We start from the raw sequence: 20,774 nt of genomic DNA, 5'->3' as shown, positions 1-20,774 counted from the left end.
CCGCAGGAAGTACATTCAGGAAGTGCTTTTTCTTTTTTTTTTTTGTATTTTTTTTTTGAGTGACAGCTGAGCGCCTGGTGACAGCCCACACGGGACGGCAGCCCGCAGAGCCGAGCCGAGCCTCAACATGGCAGGTAATGGTGCACTGTGGATGTCGATGCTTTGTGTGTATTTGCTTTTTAACGCTACGATTTGGTGACTAAAAATGGCTGAATTCCGATTGCTTGCGGTGGGCTTCCTGAAGAAAAAAAGTGCTGTGTGAAAAGGCTGAATCGAATACTGTTAGCAAACTTAGCAACAATTGTAGCCAATCGGCTAACAAAAGCTGACCGAGGATGTCGAAATGACTCACTTTATGGAGGCATGCATCACCACAACTAATTCGTACGTACCGATATCCATGTCAAATAACACTAACTAATACATTCGCTTGTCTCTAATGCATTTAACAGCCATTTGTTGCCAGAGCAGAGGCTAGCGTGTTGACCTAGCTAACGTTAGCTTGAATGCTAAAGTCATTTTCAGCCAATAAGATGACCAAAATACACTAATGTGCCCCGTATCAAGGCGAAATATTGTATGTCCTCATTTATTTTACCGGTATTTTCTGTGGGTTTAACAAACAAAACACACATAGTATCAAGACCCCTAATGCGGTGTTTCCCCGCGTTTAAATATCGAATCTTGTACGAGTTGTTTTTTTTTTTTTTTTTTTTCCGAAGCACATTCCCTGCGATGACCAGCTGTAAACACGTTTCTTGACACCTTCTGGTCTCTTCCATCAGAAATCGCGCGTCTGTCAAATCACTCAATGAATGAACAAACCTTTTTTTTGTTTTGCTTAGCTTACGTAATTTATTTTAATTCAATTTTAAAGCTGTATTCGGTTGTTTGTCTTTTTAATATGGGTGTATTTGTATGAGTATTGCTAGTGTGACAACTTAATCTCCCTCACCGGTATGCAATGGATATCTCTCTCTCTCTCTTTTCGTTTCATCAAGACCGTATTTAAAAGGCACTAAAAATTAGGGAGGAGATTTATTCCTAAAAAGTTGACCCAATATTGTTGAAAGCCTATGTAATTTTGTGTGCAGTTTGAACATGTCTAATATGGCAAAAATAAACACTGGTCCTGAAAAAGATCAAGTTAAAATGTATCCCACCCAAGTTAAATACAAATTGTGCCTGAATAAACACTTGAAAAGATTAAATGTGACTGCTATAGTACTTAAACGTCAAATAAAACTGAACTGAACAAACATAGTGTACTGCATTAAATAAATTACCGGTAAGCCACTGTACCATACACAGTTTGGTTATTTATTTATGTGATTCTTCACATACTTTTAGAGCGACCTTGCGCACAACTTGCGATCCCATACACCATTTTGAGAATCACTCATCTTTTCAATCGAGTCGATCTTTCAAAAGCTCATTCATACTCGTCAAATCCATTGCGATTGTATTGTGAGTATGTGAGTTCGATAGCTTTCACACCAAATGAATATTTCAGCAGGCTGCGCTGCGCCGCCATGTATCATGATCACAGACTGGATGACAGTGTTATTTTAAACCGGTTAATTAGGCAGAATTGGAGGCCATCTCGTAGTGTGACGAACATTCCAAGTCATGTACTGTACCTCATGCACTCGTATACAAGACTTCTGCTGTGGTAACGTCAACATAAGTGTTATATTTATGTAAAGCACTGTATTAAAATAGTTAGTGATGGAGTTTATATTGAGATCCAAACCAAATTCATTTTAATACGTTTTCATTTGGACACTTTTGGATAATAAACAATGACACGAGTCAGATAGAATTTTTTTTTTAATTTAAAGAAATCACTTATTCCCGCTTGCCTGTTGCTCTGATTTCCACCTGTTACCTAAGTTTGTGTTTTGAAAAAAGAAAAGAAAACGGGCTCCTCCCAGCTGCCAACACTGTCTTTCTGTCTGTCAGGCTTTGTGGATGTGCTTATCGACTGGACATCTTGCATCTCTTGTGTCATGTAGACGCTGCAGTTTTCAATTAAACACCATATGAACAATTCCAAAGCCTTCCGGTTCGAATTTGGACATTTGGGAAATGCCATTTTGTTTTAGGAATTGTTTACTGCCTCGTACCCCGACAATTTCATTTGCATTCACAAAGTGATGCTTTTGTACGTTGATTCTCCCTGGCCTTCTCTCACTTTTGTGCGATGATTTCCCTCTTCACATGTTTTATCTTTGCAGGTCTATCTTTATACTTCGAAGATGGCCATGATGATCTGGATGATTGTGAGTACTTGACATCAGAAAAAAAGTTGTCATATTAGAAGAACAAAGTTGTTGGATTTGTTCTCTTCACATAACATGACTATTCCTTCACAAACTGTGACTTTATTCCCACACTGTTTTGACTTTTGTTCTCTAAAACATCTGGTGGTGGTTATTCTTGAAATACATTGCGACATTATTTGTGTAAATTCTAAGCTTTTTTTTCCCTCATAAAATCCCTATTTTATTCTCATAATTTCTATTTTATTCTGTCGTACATTGACTTGATTGTTCTAATTAAATGATTTTAAGTCTTGTCAATGTTTGTTAGGGCCCTTCCTACTGTACTCGAGTTTGGGTTCTCCTGTTAGGACAGTGTGACTCTATTTGCGTTATTTTCCAATTTTGTTCTTATAAAAGTTACGTTTTATCTTCTATATGAAAACTTTTAAAAATATATTTAAAAAAATACATATATGGTATATATAAATGAATATTTTTACTTCCATCCATCTGAATCGCTTATCCTTACGCGGGTCTCAGGCATGCTGAAGCCTATCCCAGCTGTCTTCGGGCTGAGGCGGGGTTCGTTCTCTTTTTTTTATTTTATTTTATTTATTTATTTATTTTTGTGACTTCATTCTCAAAGTATTGTTCATATCCCTTAGGGGCCTCTTTTTTTTTAATTTTTATTTTTTACAAATTTGTAGACTGGCTCTCCATCCATCCATTCTTGTGATTGTCTCACTTTGTTCTTCTGGTATTAGTGAACAATTTCATTGTTTTTCAAGGTTTATGACAAGCAGCTCCCCAGACTGTTGTCGGCCATCCCGGCTTTGTGAAACAAAATGAAATCCAGTTGGACTGTGAACTGGACTGTCGTGCTCATTGTCGCTAAAGGAGCGACTCCTGTCTATCTTGCAGTTGGATTTGATGACTACGGTTCAGAGTGTGATAGCATCCGCATCACCGCCTTCCTCGACGCAGGCCAGGACAACCTGACTCCACTTGGGAGGCTGGAGAAGTACGCCTTCAGTGAAAATGTCTTTAACAGGTAAAGAGTTTAGAGACGAGAACAAAAAAAACATTTCTATCATCAGATAATCCCGCCATTGTTTACATCTGACGACAGCTCAAAAAACTTGTTGCAGCTCTGCTGACATTTTTTGGCTTTGATTCAGTGCTTTGCCTCTCTGTGGTGAACTGCAAATGGGTTTTTTTGTGGTTGTTTGTTTTTTTGCCAGTTTAGTTAGTTGTTTATACTGCTCCTCCACGATTTGTGGGGCATCGGGACCAAACCCTGCCAAGATTAGTAAAAATCCATGAAAAATTGGCATCACCCCAAAAGGTTTCCAAACGAAAATCTGTCAATGTAGGATTAGTGAATCGCGAAAATGAGATGTAAGTCTGTAATTTCTCCCTTGATGGGCGGCACCTCAAAGCACGAACGAAACTATGCAAATGAAATGACACATTTTTTTAACTATTACACTCTGCGTGTACAAAATAACACATTAAAGAGGCATTAAAAAGCAGTTAAATGCACCAATTGTGACCACAGAAAAGCACGCCGGTAAATGCCGCCGCCTCCTCCAATTCCATAACTGCTGATGGAACACGAACTACAAAACCCAGAATACGATAGCCGGCCTCATTCATTCCGGACCGCTGTCTACATGCTGCTCAAACACATGTATCTTTGGCAGCGTCGCGTGAGCAGCTGTTGGCTAAGATGAACATTAGAGCACCGCAGGGAGTTACAATGGACTTCTCAACATGCCTAGTGGCATTTTTAAAATAGTTGTTCAGATTCATGTGTTGATACTGGACATGTTCTTTTGTCATCTCCTGTTTTGAGCGAGGTGTTTTGTTTCGTGACCACCTGGCGGATTCAATTGCAATTTACCGGTAGTCGTCTTGCCCATATAAGGCGCCTTATGTGGAGCAAACTATTTTGTAAGTTATTGTAAATTGATGTTGATTTATTTTTGGGAAGATTATACGAGCCTGTCTGGTTTTAAATCGCGTAATGTTCAAGAGGATTCAGTTTTGGTACAAAAATGTCGTGCGTGTTTGGCTCGCTACCTAAAGCGCGCTTTGAGTTTTGACACCCCTGCTGTAGGAAATGCCATCATCGTCAGTGTGCTGATTGCAAAGTGGTGCCACATCTGGCAGGAAATATGATGAAAAGTCGGAGCCTTCATGTGAACTTGTCAGCTCACTCTTCCGTGTCAAACAGTATCATGGTTTTTGTTTTTGTTTGTGGATTGTGACATGGCACAATCCACAAACAAAAACAAAAACCAAGAGAAAAGTTTCCATTTGATCAAAGCCTTTTGGATGTGGAATTTAATTGAGATGTTTATCTTGGGTTGACGGTGCGAATGAGAGAGACTTAATGGTTCTCACAAATTGGCAGCAACTATTGCTCCCTCAATAATAGTCCGCAATCATTCATTCAAAATAAATACAACTCAGCTCGTGACTGAATCACAAATAGGTTAATTTTCCTCAATGATCGCTCGGTGACATTTCCTCAAGTGCTCATCCTGAGTTTTGTAACACGGCGTCCAAGTCTTCTTTGCTTGTGACGCCTAAGTGAATTTCTGCATTCCAGGGTGAGTGCTCATCACATACTTGCACAAGCTTCACACAATAAGCAGAGTATTGACAGAAGACTTCGAGGTTAGTTCCAGTCTGAACGTGGGTTCACAGGTACAACAACAGCCACCATTTGTTATTTACTTATTCGTGTCCTGCAGGTTAGAGAAAACAAAGCGCACAGGAACAACTTTTGTTCTTTGCATAAACTTTTAGCTGTTCGCAACCAGCTTCTCAATGCTTGACTATTTGATTTTGCAATGAGTGTGCGTGTCCGTGTGCGCAATGGACTTCACCGTGTGAACACTGTCTGCTCTCACAAGTTGTCGGCGGGTTAACTAACCCGACGCTCCTCTTGCATTTTAGACAGATCGTGGCCCGCGGGCTGCTCGATGTGCTCCGTGAGTTCAGCGATAACGAAAATGACTTCATCAGTGTCATGGAGACGGTTGCCAGAATGTCAGAAGATGGAGGTAGATACATTTTCCCTTGTATATACTAGCTGGTTTCAGTGTATCACTAGACATGCCGTTTGGAGCTTCAAGTGGAGAGTCATGCATGCGTGTGTCTTGTCAGAGCCGACCGTACGAGCCGAGCTGATGGAGCAGGTCCCAAACATCGCCATGTTCTTACACGAAAGTCGGCCCATCTTCCCCGCCGCTTTCTCCAGATACTTAGTACCCATCGTCGTCCGATATCTCACCGATCCCAACAACCAGGTCGGATTCCAAACGATTGTTTCCCCTGATGTCTCAAGAAACCATTCAAACGTTATTGTTGCGTACTTTATCTTCCAGGTGCGAAAGACCAGCCAGGCGGCACTACTGGTGCTGCTGGAGCAGGGCCTCATCTCAAAGGCTGACATGGAGTCCAAAGTTTGTCCGGTTCTGCTGGACCTCACAGAACCCAGCAGCGACGACGATTACAAGATTGAGGCGGTTGCTGTGAGTAATTTGAACACAATCGTGTCCCACAGAGACTTTTATGTTTCAGAACTCACAGTATATCACTGCAAGGTCGACCATAGTCAGATTGAGGATGCTCGCGGATCACATTTCTCCAACTTCTCCAAGAGTGATTGGAATCAGGAGTCAGTCCAATCAATGTGGTGGCGATTGGAGAATCTCGTTCAACTGGCCTGCTTTTTTTTTTTTTAGCCTGCACACGTATTGTGCTCAGTAAAAACTTTTTAAATATTATTGTTTACGTGGTAATAGTTGAAGCAAATTGTGTTTGTCTATTGCTTACAACTTAATTGAATGTCAGATCGAGGACTGCTGCTGCAATTATTTGTAGAATACCGTATTTTCTGCACTCAAAGGTGCACCTAAAAGCCTTCCATTTTCTGAAAAGCTCACAGCGCGCCTTACAAACCGATGTGCCTTGTGTATGGTCATTATGGTAATATGTCAACCCCAAAATGGCTCCTTGCTAGAGACAAGTTTACAATGCAGAGTTCAAACTTAAGGTGATCGGTTTCGCAGTTGAACACGGAAATAGAGCAGCGGCAAGAGAGTTCAACGTTAACAAGTCAATGTTATAACTTGCTGTTGGTTAAGTGAATGTGTCGCTGCTTTGTTAAATAAGTTTTACTGACATTTGATCGTTGCCATATCAGGGTGTAGTGTAGTGTTCTGTTGGCATTTCCTTGAGCGTAGCTCCATCTAGTGGATGCATTGTAGATTGCGTCTTATAATGCGGTGCGTCCAATATATGAAAAAAATTACAAAATAGGCCATTAGTTGAAGGTGCGCCTCATAATCCAGCGCACCTTTTAGTGTGGAAAATACGGTAGATTTTTTACTGTATCTCGATCATCCCACCGATGAATCGAGCAGCTGGATACAGATTGGTTTTATGATTCAAAAAACAAATTGTGCAGGTAGAATTGTTATCCACGTAGGGTCGCCATCATCACGTTCCACACTAATGTCTGTGACTTTGAGTGTGCGTGGCTTTAAAGGGTGGGGCCTGACCTGTTAAGTGACGTGGGAATCAGCAAATGCGTGCATACAGTTGGCTGTTGCGAGCTCAGGTTCGCTGTTACAGTAACGGGCTGTTAAACCGTCTGCACTTTGAGTGCCTTTTCTTGCCACTGTATGTAAGACGAGCTTTTAACTGTTCATTTAGCCTATGCACACATAAAAGCAGGCCTTGTTTTCATATGGCTTCTGGGTTAGCGTTGGCATTTTCAGTGGGTCATGTTTTTCGTGGATGTGCTCTTCCCTCATCCATTCCCCTCAAAAACATTTTCTACTGGGAAAGCCTCAGCACATCTTGAGCCGTGTTGCGCCTTTGCGTCTGTGTTCAGATCATGTGTAAAGTGGTGACCATGCTGAGCAAAGACACGGTGGAGCATCTCTTACTGCCACGATTCTGCGACTTGTGTAGCGACGCCAGACTCTTTCAAGTGCGCAAGGTAATGCATTTTACTTTTTCCATTTTACTTTGGGATTCTATATATATATGCAGTTATGGTATGTGGCCATTTAGGAGGAATTTTTGTCATGAATATGCAAGTCAGACTTATTTCAGTTTTGCGCATCAGATGGAGGCGCAAATCCCTGTGGAATGTTTATTCCACAATGACAGGTGCCAAGTTTGAAAGGATACAAATGCAAATGTTGTTTTTTTCTACCCCTTATATTCTAGGTCTGCGCAGCCAATTTTGGAGAGTTCTGTTCAATTGTGGGTCAGGAGGCCACAGAAAAACTACTGGTAAGGACTTTTAAAACAATTCTTTTCCCCCCAATGTTACTCTTCCGATTTTGTGCGTTTATCTTGGGCCATTGTAGACAGAGTGTCCTTTTCAAAAGGAGTCATACAATGCACTTTAAAAAAAAAAAAAAAAAAAAAAATCAAATCAATTGCAAGGTCGTTTGATCACATGTCTCTGACATGTTTTGTCAAACTACCCACTGACAAGACCGGCTTTGTTTACTACGACGAACCTTGCAAGAGCAGAGCATAAGGTTTTAAAAGAAAATGCCCAGATAGAAAATCAAAGCATTTTCCCACATGGAGGCAGCAGCTCCCACACGAGTGTTTACCAAACCAAATTGTGCTGTATTATCTAATGAAAATAAGCCTGTGTAATAGTTGCGCAGAATTGCTCAGCCTCAGACTATTTTCAGAAACGGGCAGATAAGATATTTACCTTGCTGGTTTAGTTTCGCACTTGATTGCTGGCAGAGACCAAATGATTTGTATACAAGCCCCCTTAAAAACAATTCTCTTTACTGCTTTTAACAGATTCCCAAGTTCTTCGACCTGTGCTCAGACAGCCTGTGGGGCATCAGGAAAGCCTGTGCCGAGTGCTTCATGATGGTCTCCAATTCGACGTCACCTGAGGTGCGGCGTGCAAAGTTGTCCCCGCTCTTCATCAGCCTCATCAGCGACCAGTCCCGCTGGGTAAGACGAGCACACATTAAACGTATACTGCTGTTGCCACCAGTGCTTGAAGTTAGCTTGTCAAGACGATTTTAATGATATAGCGCCAATCCACAGTAAGTTATTTTAAGGCACTTGAGCAAAACGAAAAACACACTCCTCCTCTGTGTGTATATTTAAGAAATCCATTCGATAAACAGTATTTAATTATGACAATTTCACCCATTTTAGGTCATAAAAATGTGCCTTCAAGCAAAATAGCGAACAAAACGTTCTTGCAATATTTTATTTAGGTGAGGCAGGCTGCCTTTCAGTCTCTGGGCCGTTTCATCTCCACCTTCGCCAACCCAACAAGCGCAGGCCTCCACTTTAGAGAGGACGGCGGGCTACTCGATGTTACCAGGTGCATGTCAGACAGGTAAAGAAGGGAACACACATTGCAGTTTTTAACCACTGAACCTCTCACATGACAAGAAACCATTCACCATGTATGTCCTTACTGCTCTTGTATGGTGTACTTGAGATGAGCAACGTAGTACCACAACTGACCTGTGAGAGGCAGCACTGTACCACGGGGCAGTCAGGCTGTTGGAAAATACAAAAAAGAAAGTAGCTAGGTTTAATATTAACTTATCTGGTGACTATATTTTGTTTCCAAACCCACAAACAATTTTATCGCGGTGAATGACTTGTGAGACCCGTTCAACAAACACGTAACACAACCAGTTCCAACTCTATTTGTGTCCAGCAGAGGCACTTTTTTTTGGTTTCTGATATTTTCCTGATTAGCTCTCAATACGTTTCAGTCTCATTTACCGAGTCCGTGCCTTGGCCGATCTCTGTTGACCACACACGTTAGGATTTGCGATTGTAAATATTGAACAGGTTTAACATATTGCGATCTTAAAGCCTGATTGTTTTGCGAGCAGAGAGGACAAGGAAAAAATATATACTTAACATACCAAATACCAGAAGATAATTGGTCACAATAAACTTTCAGAGACATTCAATAGCTAAACCTTTGTTGACTGTGAAAGAAAAGGAGGGAAAATGCTCAAATTTGGCCCGATTGTTAGCATACGTGAACCCCACACAAGACAGCGTGGTGCTGTTATGTCAATTTGAAAAAAAATAGAACATTTCAAAAATTGGCAAATTATAGAGGAAAACAAATGTGTTGGGAACTGATCCTTGAATGCATCCTACGCTTGAGAACCGGATAAGTCAGATCATTTCCATCCCATTTCCTGCATTAGACAGATTGATGTTGGGAAGCTTTTAGCATCCGTGTGTTTGTCATTCTAGCGACTGCTCCTTGAACTCCCTCAATTGCGCCGACATCAGCGGCCGCCGCACGGAACGAACGATCGCTCACACGCCTCCCAACCAAGATGGCCGTGCCACGCCGTCGCCGGAGCACGTGCCGGCGGCCGAGGAGATGAACTACGACGACAATGGCCACAGCTTCGCTCACGGAGAGGCGCTCGACAACTTGTCGCATGCCGGCAACAACGCCAGGAATGCCAAAGACACCACACAGGCAGATGAGAACTTTAACTCCTTCCATTTTTGGAGGCCTCCTCTACCAGACATCAGCGGCGAACTGGAATTGCTTAGTTGTCAAATGGGAGACATGATTGAGAAGAAGAAGAAGAAGGAGGAGTCAAAAGAAGCAGAAGATTTCCAAAGTCTTCCCGATTCCAAGGCCAACCCTGGTAAAACTACCAGCGACCAGATCCAGATGGTCTTAGACTGTTTGCAGCCGCACATGGACGACCCGGATGTCCAAGGTGAGTGAGCGCACAACATGGGGAACAACGATACATTATCAGTGTCCGGTGTTTGAGTGGCGGCCCTGTGGGGCCACTATAAACCGAGTTGTACTGACCCCGTATGTTCCTGATATGCTGTAATCAGCTTCACTGAAGAATGTGGGAAAACTGCTTTGGGGCAGCTTTGTGTCGCCATGCCGACTGAGCTCTGCCGTTCTCCCCTAGCTCAAGTTCAGGTATTGTCTGCGGCTCTGAAGGCTGCTCAGCTCGACAGCCCGTCCGACGACAGTCCCACGGAATGCCAGCCGTTCGACTCACCCGCCGACGCAGACAACCCGCTTGTTGAAAGCAAATCGGTGGAGGTTCAGTCCGAGGCCGATGAGATTCTTGCCGAGGAGGAGCAAGCGACTGAAAGCCACCCGGTCACTGAAACGTGTCCGGTCCAAGAGCAAGGAGACGTGGAGACACAGACGGAACCCCCGGAGGATGCGGAAGAGTCTCCACTTGACTCCCCGGTTCTGGTATGAGGTCCTTTAAGATGAACTTCGAAATGTATAGACTTGGCGTTATCCCTGTTGGTTTTACAACATAGTGTTGCGCTTCAGGTCTCTGAACTAATTGAAAGTGTGGAGGAAGAGGGCAAAGATGATTTGGTGTGTAAAGATAAGCCTAAAGTCCAGGTCGGTGCTTCCGCCTCTTATCATTTCACGGTGATTGCCAATCACTGCTCTAACTGATCCGAAAAACTTGCTATCTCGTCTTGCTGGCCTGCAGAATGTTATCCCCCAGCAGCTGTTGGATCAGTACCTCTCCATGACGGACCCGGCGCGGGCTCAGACGGTGGACACGGAAATCGCCAAGCACTGTGCCTTCAGCCTGCCGGGCGTGGCCCTCACTCTGGGTCGACAGAACTGGCACTGCCTCAAGGACACCTACGAAACGCTGGCCACTGATGTCCAGGTAGGAGTCAAACCACTTCTAGCCCTCGAAAGAAGACAAAGCAAGGCAGCTTCATTTCTATTGCACATTTCATACACAAGGCAACTCAATGTGCTGCACTAAAGCCAAGAAACCTCTCCAAAAACAACGTTCGGAACATGGCATTCAGAAGCAATGAAGACGGGGATGGCAATTTTCCGCGGATACGCAGAAATCCGCCGTTTTATTTCTTAAATTGATCATTTTTATGAATCGTCTAAATCCGTTGAGAAAATTTTAGGGGGGGGTCAGGTACCTTATCTTCGAGTTTTCACGAGCTCTCCCGATCAGTCTTTCCATCTCCCGATTGTAAACAGCCCTGCGATTGGACGTGTATGATGTCTTACTTGTTGTGATTGGTCGCCCCGTCCAGGCCACGCCCCTTTCCGCTTTTTTCATCACTAGCCATTGCCATCCCTGTGAAGAAAAAAACAAAAGTCACTTCCAAAAATTATAAGATAAGATATCCTTTATTTGTCCCACACTGGGGAAATTTACAGCCTCCAGCAGCAAGAATGTGGGTAGAAGAAGAAAGAAGAAAAACAAACAGACACCGTTCAATTAAGTGCAATATAAATACAAAAGGGATAAATCGCAGTAAAAGAGTGTTCATTGACAACATTTAAACACATTAACATTAAAAAAAAAATTAATTGCGAACAAATTGGCGAACGTCTGTAACGATTTACAAACTTGAATGAACCTTGACAAAAAAAAATCAACATTTAGTACATTTGCAAACATTCGCCACTCAGTCGGATAAGGGCGTCACGATAAAGGCAGCAAGCTAAATGGTAAGTGAGCAGGCTCTCATGGCTGCAAAATCAATGGTAAATGGGCTGTCCGTGTAGGTCGCAAATAAAATGGTAAATAGTCAGCCCGTGATGAGTGCACGCGTCAAGAGAAATGGGCCGCCTTCGTAGGCAGCAACCGCAAAAGGCAAATGCAGGCGGGGCTCCTACTAGCAGTCAACTAAATAGTAAAATGGATAGTCCGCTCGGGTAGAAACCTAAACTGGTCATCTTGGCAACCTGTTTAGGCAACAAGTGAAATGCTAAATGGGCAGCGCGCTTAAGTAGCAGACTTAAAAGGTAAATGGGAGCCCATCTCGGCAGTAAACTAAATTGCAAATGGGCAGCCAGTTAAATGTGAAATAGGCGGCCAACTATCGGGTAAATGGGCGGTCTGTTAAGACGGCAAAATAAATGCTAAATGGCTACCCCATCCAGGCAGCAAGATAAATCGACTGCCTGATTTAACAGCAAATTCAATGGTAAATAGACAGCCAGTTGGTGAAGCAAACTCATTATCCAATTTGTTCTTGCTCCTTAAAATTCAGTCCTATTTTTTTAAGTTCAAATTGAATTAGTTGCTCAAAGAATATGATATCCAGTAACTGTGGACTTCAGTTTTCTCGTTTAACGCAATGTTGGTGGTCTTTTGGAGGATTTTCTTGCCGCAAAGTCCAGATATTTTGGTTCGAGCGCTCTGCCTTTTGAACTGGATGATTTCCAAGTAACTTATGCGTCTGCCTCTTCCCGCGCAGTGGAAAGTGCGCCGCACGCTGGCGTTCTCCATCCACGAACTGGCGGTCATCCTGGGCGACCAACTGACGGCGGCGGATCTGGTTCCCATCTTTAACGGCTTCCTCAAGGACCTGGATGAAGTCCGCATCGGTGTCCTCAAGCACCTCTACGACTTCCTCAAGGTATGACTGGAGCCCTCTGCTCTTCCCATTGTCAATGCAACAAAGGACTATGGGGACATTTGTTAGCGAGTTACTTTATAGTCCCACGCTAACGCATTAACTGGTGTTTAAGGTGAATACAAGTTTTGAAATGTTTATCTGTGTGACCTCTTTCTTAGCAAAATATTCCATGTTATAACATGGAGGCCCGCGGCTAATAAAGCGGCGTGGCCAATAAAAATATATTTAGCTCTTGCGGCTTTGTTTTCTGGAAATTACAGTATGATTCTGTAGCCTTTTTTTTTTTTTTTTTTTTTTTGCCCCTCACACAACTCTGCTAAAATTCTCGGAAAGCTGACTTTATAGAAACTACTTTTTCCCCTAGCCTTATTTTATATTATCGCTGGTCAATGTCCACGAGGCAAACAAACAGACAAACCTGTTTTCTGAAGCTTAGCCATGATTGGTCGTTACATGAGCCCTAAGCAACTGTGATGTCAGCTCGTGGCAAAATGGCCGACCCTGAGATTGACAAAAACAGGAGGGTTTTCCTGCTTAACTCATATTGCACAATAACTCACATTATTAATCAAGATGCTCTGTTGCAAAAAAAACCATCACCAGAACAGTTAAATTTTGCCGTTCCAGTATAAACTTCATTTTCATTTACAAGAAAATGATCTAACGTCAGAAAAACTACATGGGCAACCCAGTTAGTGAGCCAAATTAATGGTCGATGGGCAGCTTGTTCAGGCAGCTTATGGCCGCGAAATAAATAAGTAGGCAGCTTGTCCAGGCATCAAGCTATTGTCAATGGTGAAACAAATGAAGACTCATTCACTCGTGTTATCTAATCTAATCTATTCAACAGAAAAAAAAACTCACCAGATTTGTCGACGCACGCGTTGTCATTGTTACTATTTTGTGTTTTCAGCTGTTTTATATTCAGAATTATTGTGCCAGCTGTTGCCTCGGTCCCTACTTGACAGCCTGTCAAAGTTTTCCCATGTGAAGAGACGTGTTGATGTTGTGGTTACAGTTGCTTAATGCGGACAAGAGGAGAGAATACTTGTACCAGCTCCAGGAGTTCATGGTGACCGACAACAGTCGCAACTGGAGGTTCCGATACGAGCTGGCAGAGTGCGTTTGGCTGACATTTCTAATCCCGCCGTGATGGTTTGTGGAGAATTAACCTCCTTCCTTGCTGCGGCTCCCCTTCTAGGCAGCTGATCCTGATCATCGAGTTGTATAGCCACTACGACGTGTACGACTACCTCAGGCAGATCGCACTCACGCTCTGCTCTGACAAGGTCTCGGAAGTCAGGTGGATTTCCTACAAGCTGGTGGGTCACTTATTCGAGCTTAGGCCCGTAACTGTGAAGGTTCTTTGCTCTCGCAGTTTGATTGATGGATAGACCGGGTGGATCCAGACTTCCTTGTATTATAAATAGGACGTCATCCTATTCCGCTGTCTTGTGGTCAGGTGGTGGAGATCCTCCAGAAATTGTATTCGAGCGGTGCTGACGATTTGGCCGTGAACTTCATCAGCGTGCTCACTGTCAGGTTCTGCCATTGTCCCAAGTGGGTGGGACGACAAGCCTTCGCCTTCATCTGCCAAGTGAGTCATTTGGCATCAAAAGCGTCTCGGTGTCGAGTCCTTCCGCACCTACTCATGCGTTATATTTGTCACTTGGTTGCATGATTCCAGGCGGTGGTGGAGGAGGACTGCATGCCCATGGATCAGTTCAGCCAGCACCTCCTGCCCAGCCTGCTCAGCCTCTCGTCAGACCCGGTGGCCAACGTGCGTGTGCTGGTGGCCAAGGCCCTGCGACAAAGCGTCATGGAGAAAGGTACGACGCTCAACTGGAACCTATCGGCACTCTTCGACTTACATTTTATTCTTGCCGGTTGGGTTTTTGTTTGTACGTCCTAAATCTATCATAATAATAATAATACATTTTGATATACAGTATCTCAAATTGAAGGTGACATCAGGACTTCAAAGTGTGTGTGTGTGTGTGTGTGTGTGCGCGCGCGCGTGTCATTGTATATAGAACACACATTTACTAAATCCCCATGCACTTCAAAAACAAACTGTCAATGCTGGGAAAAGAACAAATTGGGCCGCATGACATCACTTCCGGCACGACTCGGCCACACGGGGTTTCCAAATTCTAGAAAGTTGACAGTTGGCAGGCTCCGTGGACTGCATAAAACGTGGCAAATTTGGACAGGCTCAATGTGGATTTGGACACCACGTCCAATCGAGTTGTGCCGGAAGTGGCACCATGCGGCCGAAAATGCGGCCTTCGGAGGACCCAGTTATAAATTGGGACACAGCCACTGTTTATGTATTTTTATGATCAAAGCCATGACATGCTCTTTTTCACGAGGCCATCCAGTGGTTAACACTAGTATTACACCTTTCAATGGCTCATTCAAACGATCAATCAATCAACCTTTATTTATATAGAACTTTTCATACATAAAAATGCAATTCAAAGTTCTGTACACGCTTGAAAATAGTTCAAACTTACATTAAAAAAAAACAATCTGAATCAGCTCATGTCATGTGAACATTTTTATTTTCAGAAATTACCGTATTTTCACGACCATTCGACGCACCGTATGGTTGGGCGCAGTCTCATTAATGGGTGCTATTTCTGTATTTTACACATAGACAAAACGCACTGTATTATTGGGCGCGATTTTAAAGTGGTAAAACATACGCCAGTTTAAACATACGGCATGCATGCGCGCACGCTAAAAACACGTTAGCTTGTAGCATACGGTAGCATGCCAAGACATACAGATACAAGCTAAAAACACGTTTTTAAAAAGGCAACGAAGCAAAACGGAGTTCCGTTGTATTTTATTTAGCCATCGTACAATGTACTCACGTTTTTCGATCAATCATCACCCAGAAATCCATCAAACTCCTCATCCTCTGCATCAGAATTGAACAATTGTGCAAGTACCGGTAATCCATCAAAAACGCCGTGTTCCCTTTCGTTGTCAGTCACTCTCATTGCCATGTGGCTCCACAGAAATGATGCCGGCTTTGCCAAAAACTCGAACAACAGTGCAAGCAGACACGTTCGTCCAAGCAGCCACAATCCATTCGCAAATTGTGGCGTAACTCGCCCGGCGCTGCCTCTCACTCTTTGTAAAGTTGTGTTTGCCATCGATCATTCATTGTTCCCATGCCGCTCGCAACTTTACTTTGAACGCCCGGTTGATGCCGATGTCCAGCGGTTGGAGTTCTTTAGTCAAGCCTCCGGTAATAACGGCAAGCTCAGAGTTCATTTGCTTGACTTGGTTTTTCACCGCTGATGTGAGATGGGCACGCATGCCAAAAGCATAACCGATGGCTTGAAGTTTGAACTGAGCTTCGTAGGCGTGTCTCTTTGTAGAATTTATTTTCGGGGGTTCTTAGAAACCAAAACCGAAGTTGTTTTGCAACAATGCACATAGCCACACTCTATACAGGTGTTGGTACCTGCTTGTAGCGTCGCTTTAGCGTCCACTTACACGCCCACCCTTCACTCATTGGCGGCCTGCTTCCCCGCATGCCTGTCACTCACGTCTGCCTTTTCTCTCTCTTTCTCTCCATATATGTATATATACACGCCCACCCTTCACTGATTGGCCGACTTCTTTGCCGCATGCCTGTCCACAGTCACTTCCGCCTTTTCTCTATATAAACAGCGTGTCGGCTTTCAGTCAGGTTTTGGAACTCAGCGCATAGACAAGACGCTCCGCCTCATAAGGCGTCCTGTCCATTTTGGAGAAAATTTTAGACTTTTAATGGCGCCTTATAGTCGTGAAAATACGGTAATTGAGGGCCGCATGCATGTCGCCAGTTGCCCATCGTTGCTGTAACATGTCCCAATATCAAATGGAATGAAGGCAGTACTGCAATGTAATACAACACAAACATGTGAATTGTCACTTGTGGTGGTCGTTGGCGAGCTAATGCTGTCGTGGAAAAAAATATTCAAGTATGGATTAACTGCTAACTTTCTTCTAATTTAGCACGTTTTAAATTAGAGCATGAATGTTAAATACGCAGAAATATTTTTCAAAGCAATGTGCAAACATCATATACTGCCCAATGATATCTCTTTAACTAAAATAATAATACCGGAGGTGAGTATTGCAGTAAATTTTGCAGGTTTGTCAATCGTCAGTAGCCGGGCGTCCGTCTGTCATCGTCAGTCTGTCATTGCTTCAAGTCCAACCAAAACTCTCCGTCACTGTTATTTTAACCACGTTTCCATCATCGCTAAATTACAGTTGGTCACCTGCTATTTTTGGATCATCATCAAATTTTAGCAACCTACAAGTCCGTCGTTGTCAGTCTGTCACTCCGTCATCAGCGCTAAATCTACCCATGATCTACTGTATACTGGTGAGGTCACAACAAATGTGAGCTTCCTTTTTCTTTTGTCAAGTTCAAAGTGAAGATTTTGCAGGCTGCAATAGAGGGCTCAGTCGACAAAGTCTATTCGTGTATGGCTTGTTTATAACAGCCCTCCAATATGACCGCCGATAGTGCATTGTGGGTAATTGCTAAAAGGACGGAGCCCTCTATTGTGGATATTTTAAGGCAGACTTTTTGTAGTCTGAAAGGTAAACATGGCTCGAATGTGGTGAGGTGCCCATTCTCGCTCTTCAGAGCTAATGCTAAGCTAACTAGCTCTCAATCACCCTTCCGCCCTTGTGCTGTGTTCAGCCTACTTCAAGGAGGCGGGCTGCACCTCGTCGGACGAGCTGGAGGAAACCTTGATGGCGCTCCAGTCGGACAAGGACAGGGACGTGCGCTTCTTCGCCAGCCTGGACCCCAGCAAAAGCCTGACCATGGATACGGCCCCCCTCATCTAGCCTCCGGAACACCCGACCACCCACTCTCTCTTTACCAGCACACCCAAACCGGATCCCCCCCCCCCACCTCACCTCGTCCAACCTCACCTTGTGACTGCTAACACAAAAAACATGAGCACACACCCTTCTGTGGTGGGATGCAACACACAAGAGCAGTTTTCAGGAAATGAGCAGGACTCAATTTTTTTTTCCTCCACACTAACAAGCTTGACTTTCCAAAGCTAAGCGTGTGTTTAGCATTGAAGTCTTTTTTTTTTTTTCTTTTTTGTATTTCTGGGCTCCTTTTTGAGTATCTTAAAGGAAGAGATGGCGTCTGCCTTGACTCTTTGACGCGCGCACTAACTCAGGGGGACTCAAGTTACCCGCCGCCATTTCTGACCCAAACTCCTCATCTTCCGCCTCCTCAGTTTACCAAAACAAAATAAAAAAATGTGACATCGACGAAATACCTCCTGGACATGGCTGCCCTCCATCAGGCTAGCCAATAAAAAGCATCCTCACAAGGGCTGGAGCACATTTTAAGCATGCCCCCCCCCCCCCCATCTTTTTTTTTTTTTGTGTGTATAGTCTCTCCTATGAGCTCTCAGTGGATCTGATTGAGCGCTTGTACAGTAGCACAGCAGACTCATCCTCTCTCCACTCCCTTTGTGGCGGAATCGTCAACTTTTAAGGCTTCTTCCTCCAATTTGTATACCATTTTAAACCCTGCGGATAAATTATGACTTGATGGAACCAAGGCCAGTGTAGCGAGGGTTTGATATTGAGACGCCCTTGTTGGTCCTTGTCACTTGTAAATGTCTTTTTGGGTTTTTTTTTCTTTAATGATTACATTCATTGACTTGAGAGCTAATTTTGTGCATGTACATGTCGCAATAATGGCGGCGGCGGCTCATCTCGTATGTCAGAGTTTTGTGTTGTCCATCTCATTTTTTTTACGTAGTAGAACAGTTAATATATACTGTACATTTTATTGGAAATTATTTTTCTTCTCAATTATGCACCACTGTTTCAAAGATTTTATATCCTAACTTTACAAGATTTACAGACCTTTGTAATATTCAATGGTTTCTTTTAAAATGACCTTTTATGTAATGTTATTTTTAGTACTCTGTAATTAAAATTATGAAAATTGTTTTTTTCCCCCTTGTTTTGATGACGATAGATGTTTTTTTCACTGCAGAAATCTGTAGACATTAGCAACCTTAAAAAACAGCCACGGTAAATACATTGATACCCCACAGCCATGAATGTTAAAAATGACTACATCATACACTTTTTTTAAATTAATGCCGATTCTTGCAGCTGTATGGAGTTAAAATGACTGGACGTTTGTTTTAAATTTGTATTAATTATACTAAATTAAAAACGTATACAGCTTTAAAATGTAGCATTTCGTTGTTTTAAATGTGTATTTTAATTACTGATTGAAATGGTTTTAAATTCGATTGATAAAATAAAAATGCTGCAACATTTTGGCTCATTGAAAAATTACAATACAATTAAAGTGAGTTTGTTTTTATTGTAAAAAAAAAAGCATGAAATCAAGATGCACCAACTATTAGCCTTAACTTTCTGTTTGTATGTTTTAATAATGTTAAATACTGCGTAGTGCTATTTTTTTCTACTGAGAAACACTTTCGTTGTTGGTTTTTTTTAGATTGCATTTACAATAACTTCAGTGAGTGCGTGTTTCCACTCGAAAAACTGTACAGTTTCCATCTCACTTCCGCTTAAAAAGCAACAATTTCCTGTCCCACGCGGTACTGCCGAAGCTGCGTACCATCTCCATGAGGCAATGTTTCTCCAAATGCTGCCTGGCGTGTTCGCTCACGTCCCCGCGCACTTTAAGGTTCTTGAAATGGTCAAAGTCCGAGCGCCCAAGCTTCCTAAGCCTGCGGGCCGCCGAACGGTAGCACTTCCAGGGCTGCGCCTCCAGTAGAAGATGCCGGCTAAGCTCGGCCAGTCGTGAGAGCAACCGCAGCAGGCCGACGTCGCCGTGGTTCAGGTGGACCCACATGGTGACGGCCAGGCACAGGGTCAGGTGAAAGCTGGAGCGCTCGTGACGGGCCAGGTGTTCCCGCAGCGGTGCGCAGTCACCGGTGATGTCCAACAGGGCGAAGGTGACGCCGCCCTGGAGGGGGTTATTCTCCTGGGCTCGCCGGATGAGGGTCTCGTCCAGATCCAAGCCCAGTAGGTGAACGTTGGTTCCACCTTGCGTCTCCACCAGATGCTTGTAGAGGGCTACACTTAGTTCCTGACAGTCGAGGAAAACAAATACAGACTTTTCACCATCAGCCTTTCGTCTTATTATTGGAATGACTTTTACTGCATAGTTTTTAAACCTATTCCACTATGCAGCATTTATATTATTTGTATTGGTATTAAATATGTTATGCGACAAACCCCCGAGTTACAGCCCACGTCCAGCAGCAATGTTGTTTGACGGGGGTCGTTGTAGCCTAAATCCTGAAGAAGTGTTCTGGGAATAACACATAATCTGTTCTCCGGTGGGTTAAAAGTGTAATAATTGATAAAGTTTCCATACGGAGCCGCGCCGGGGTCGTTGATATCCTCATTAGTGTCATCGTCGTTCACACATGCTGCCATTGTAAAGTGTGTGGCGCAACACTCAAATGCTTCCGGGTAGATATAAACAATTTGTTTTGATCTTCCCAATGTACGTGCGTAAAATGTACAAAATTGACAGAGATAGAGAGAAAGAAAGAGACTCTGTTTATCCTCACGAGGGTCGTTTTCCTCCTACATTCTAAAAACGTGCATGGCATGGAACTCTTTATATTAACCCTCGGTGTGATTGGGTGCGTAAATGGTTGTTCCTATTTGTGTGCCCTGCGATTAGCTGGCAACCAGTTCAGAGTGTACGCTGCCTACTGTCCAAAGACAGCTGGCAGAGCGGATGAGAAAAAGGATGGATAACAATAATACCACAGAACATACAACAAAGACAACAGCGAAATCGTAGCAACTTTTCTTCTGTGCGCCTTGTTATTTGAAGCAGGTGTACTATGCATTAAGAAACCAATAAACAAAATAACGTCACTGACTGACTTTTTTAAAACTTTATACATTAACTTAACAAAGCACAATCATTTTACAATTTAAAACAATGAATACATAAACCGAGGTTTAAATACAGTATTAGATACGTTAGATAGCGCTGTGTGATTTCCCGATGAACAA

The 20,774-nt window shown here is 43.2% G+C and overlaps 2 protein-coding genes across 2 annotated transcripts; one reads left to right on the top strand and one right to left on the bottom strand.

The window, feature by feature from the left end:
• Positions 1–16: 16 nt before the first annotated feature.
• On the top strand, positions 17–18,956 carry ppp4r1l (protein phosphatase 4, regulatory subunit 1-like). The gene is made up of 20 exons (XM_086118812.1): positions 17–134; positions 2,238–2,282; positions 3,186–3,315; positions 5,229–5,335; positions 5,439–5,581; positions 5,660–5,806; positions 7,174–7,281; positions 7,515–7,580; positions 8,115–8,273; positions 8,546–8,670; positions 9,558–10,042; positions 10,250–10,545; positions 10,630–10,704; positions 10,799–10,984; positions 12,549–12,710; positions 13,729–13,829; positions 13,912–14,032; positions 14,173–14,307; positions 14,398–14,539; positions 17,425–18,956. The coding sequence occupies exons 1-20, from the start codon at positions 128–130 to the stop codon at positions 17,571–17,573; spliced, it is 2,889 nt and encodes a 962-aa protein (XP_085974938.1). The 5' UTR covers positions 17–127; the 3' UTR covers positions 17,574–18,956.
• Positions 18,957–19,055: 99 nt separating this feature from the next.
• On the bottom strand, positions 19,056–20,709 carry bcdin3d (BCDIN3 domain containing). The gene is made up of 2 exons (XM_086118817.1): positions 19,977–20,709; positions 19,056–19,827 (listed from the first exon to the last, which is right to left on the bottom strand). The coding sequence occupies exons 1-2, from the start codon at positions 20,178–20,180 to the stop codon at positions 19,294–19,296; spliced, it is 738 nt and encodes a 245-aa protein (XP_085974943.1). The 5' UTR covers positions 20,181–20,709; the 3' UTR covers positions 19,056–19,293.
• Positions 20,710–20,774: the final 65 nt, after the last annotated feature.

Source organism: Hippocampus guttulatus, chromosome 8 (assembly GCF_054856545.1).
Source record: "Hippocampus guttulatus isolate MCC_2025c chromosome 8, RoL_Hgut_1.0, whole genome shotgun sequence".
In the NCBI taxonomy this organism is placed as follows: domain Eukaryota; kingdom Metazoa; phylum Chordata; class Actinopteri; order Syngnathiformes; family Syngnathidae; genus Hippocampus; species Hippocampus guttulatus.
This window is presented reverse-complemented; position numbering and strand designations above follow the sequence as displayed.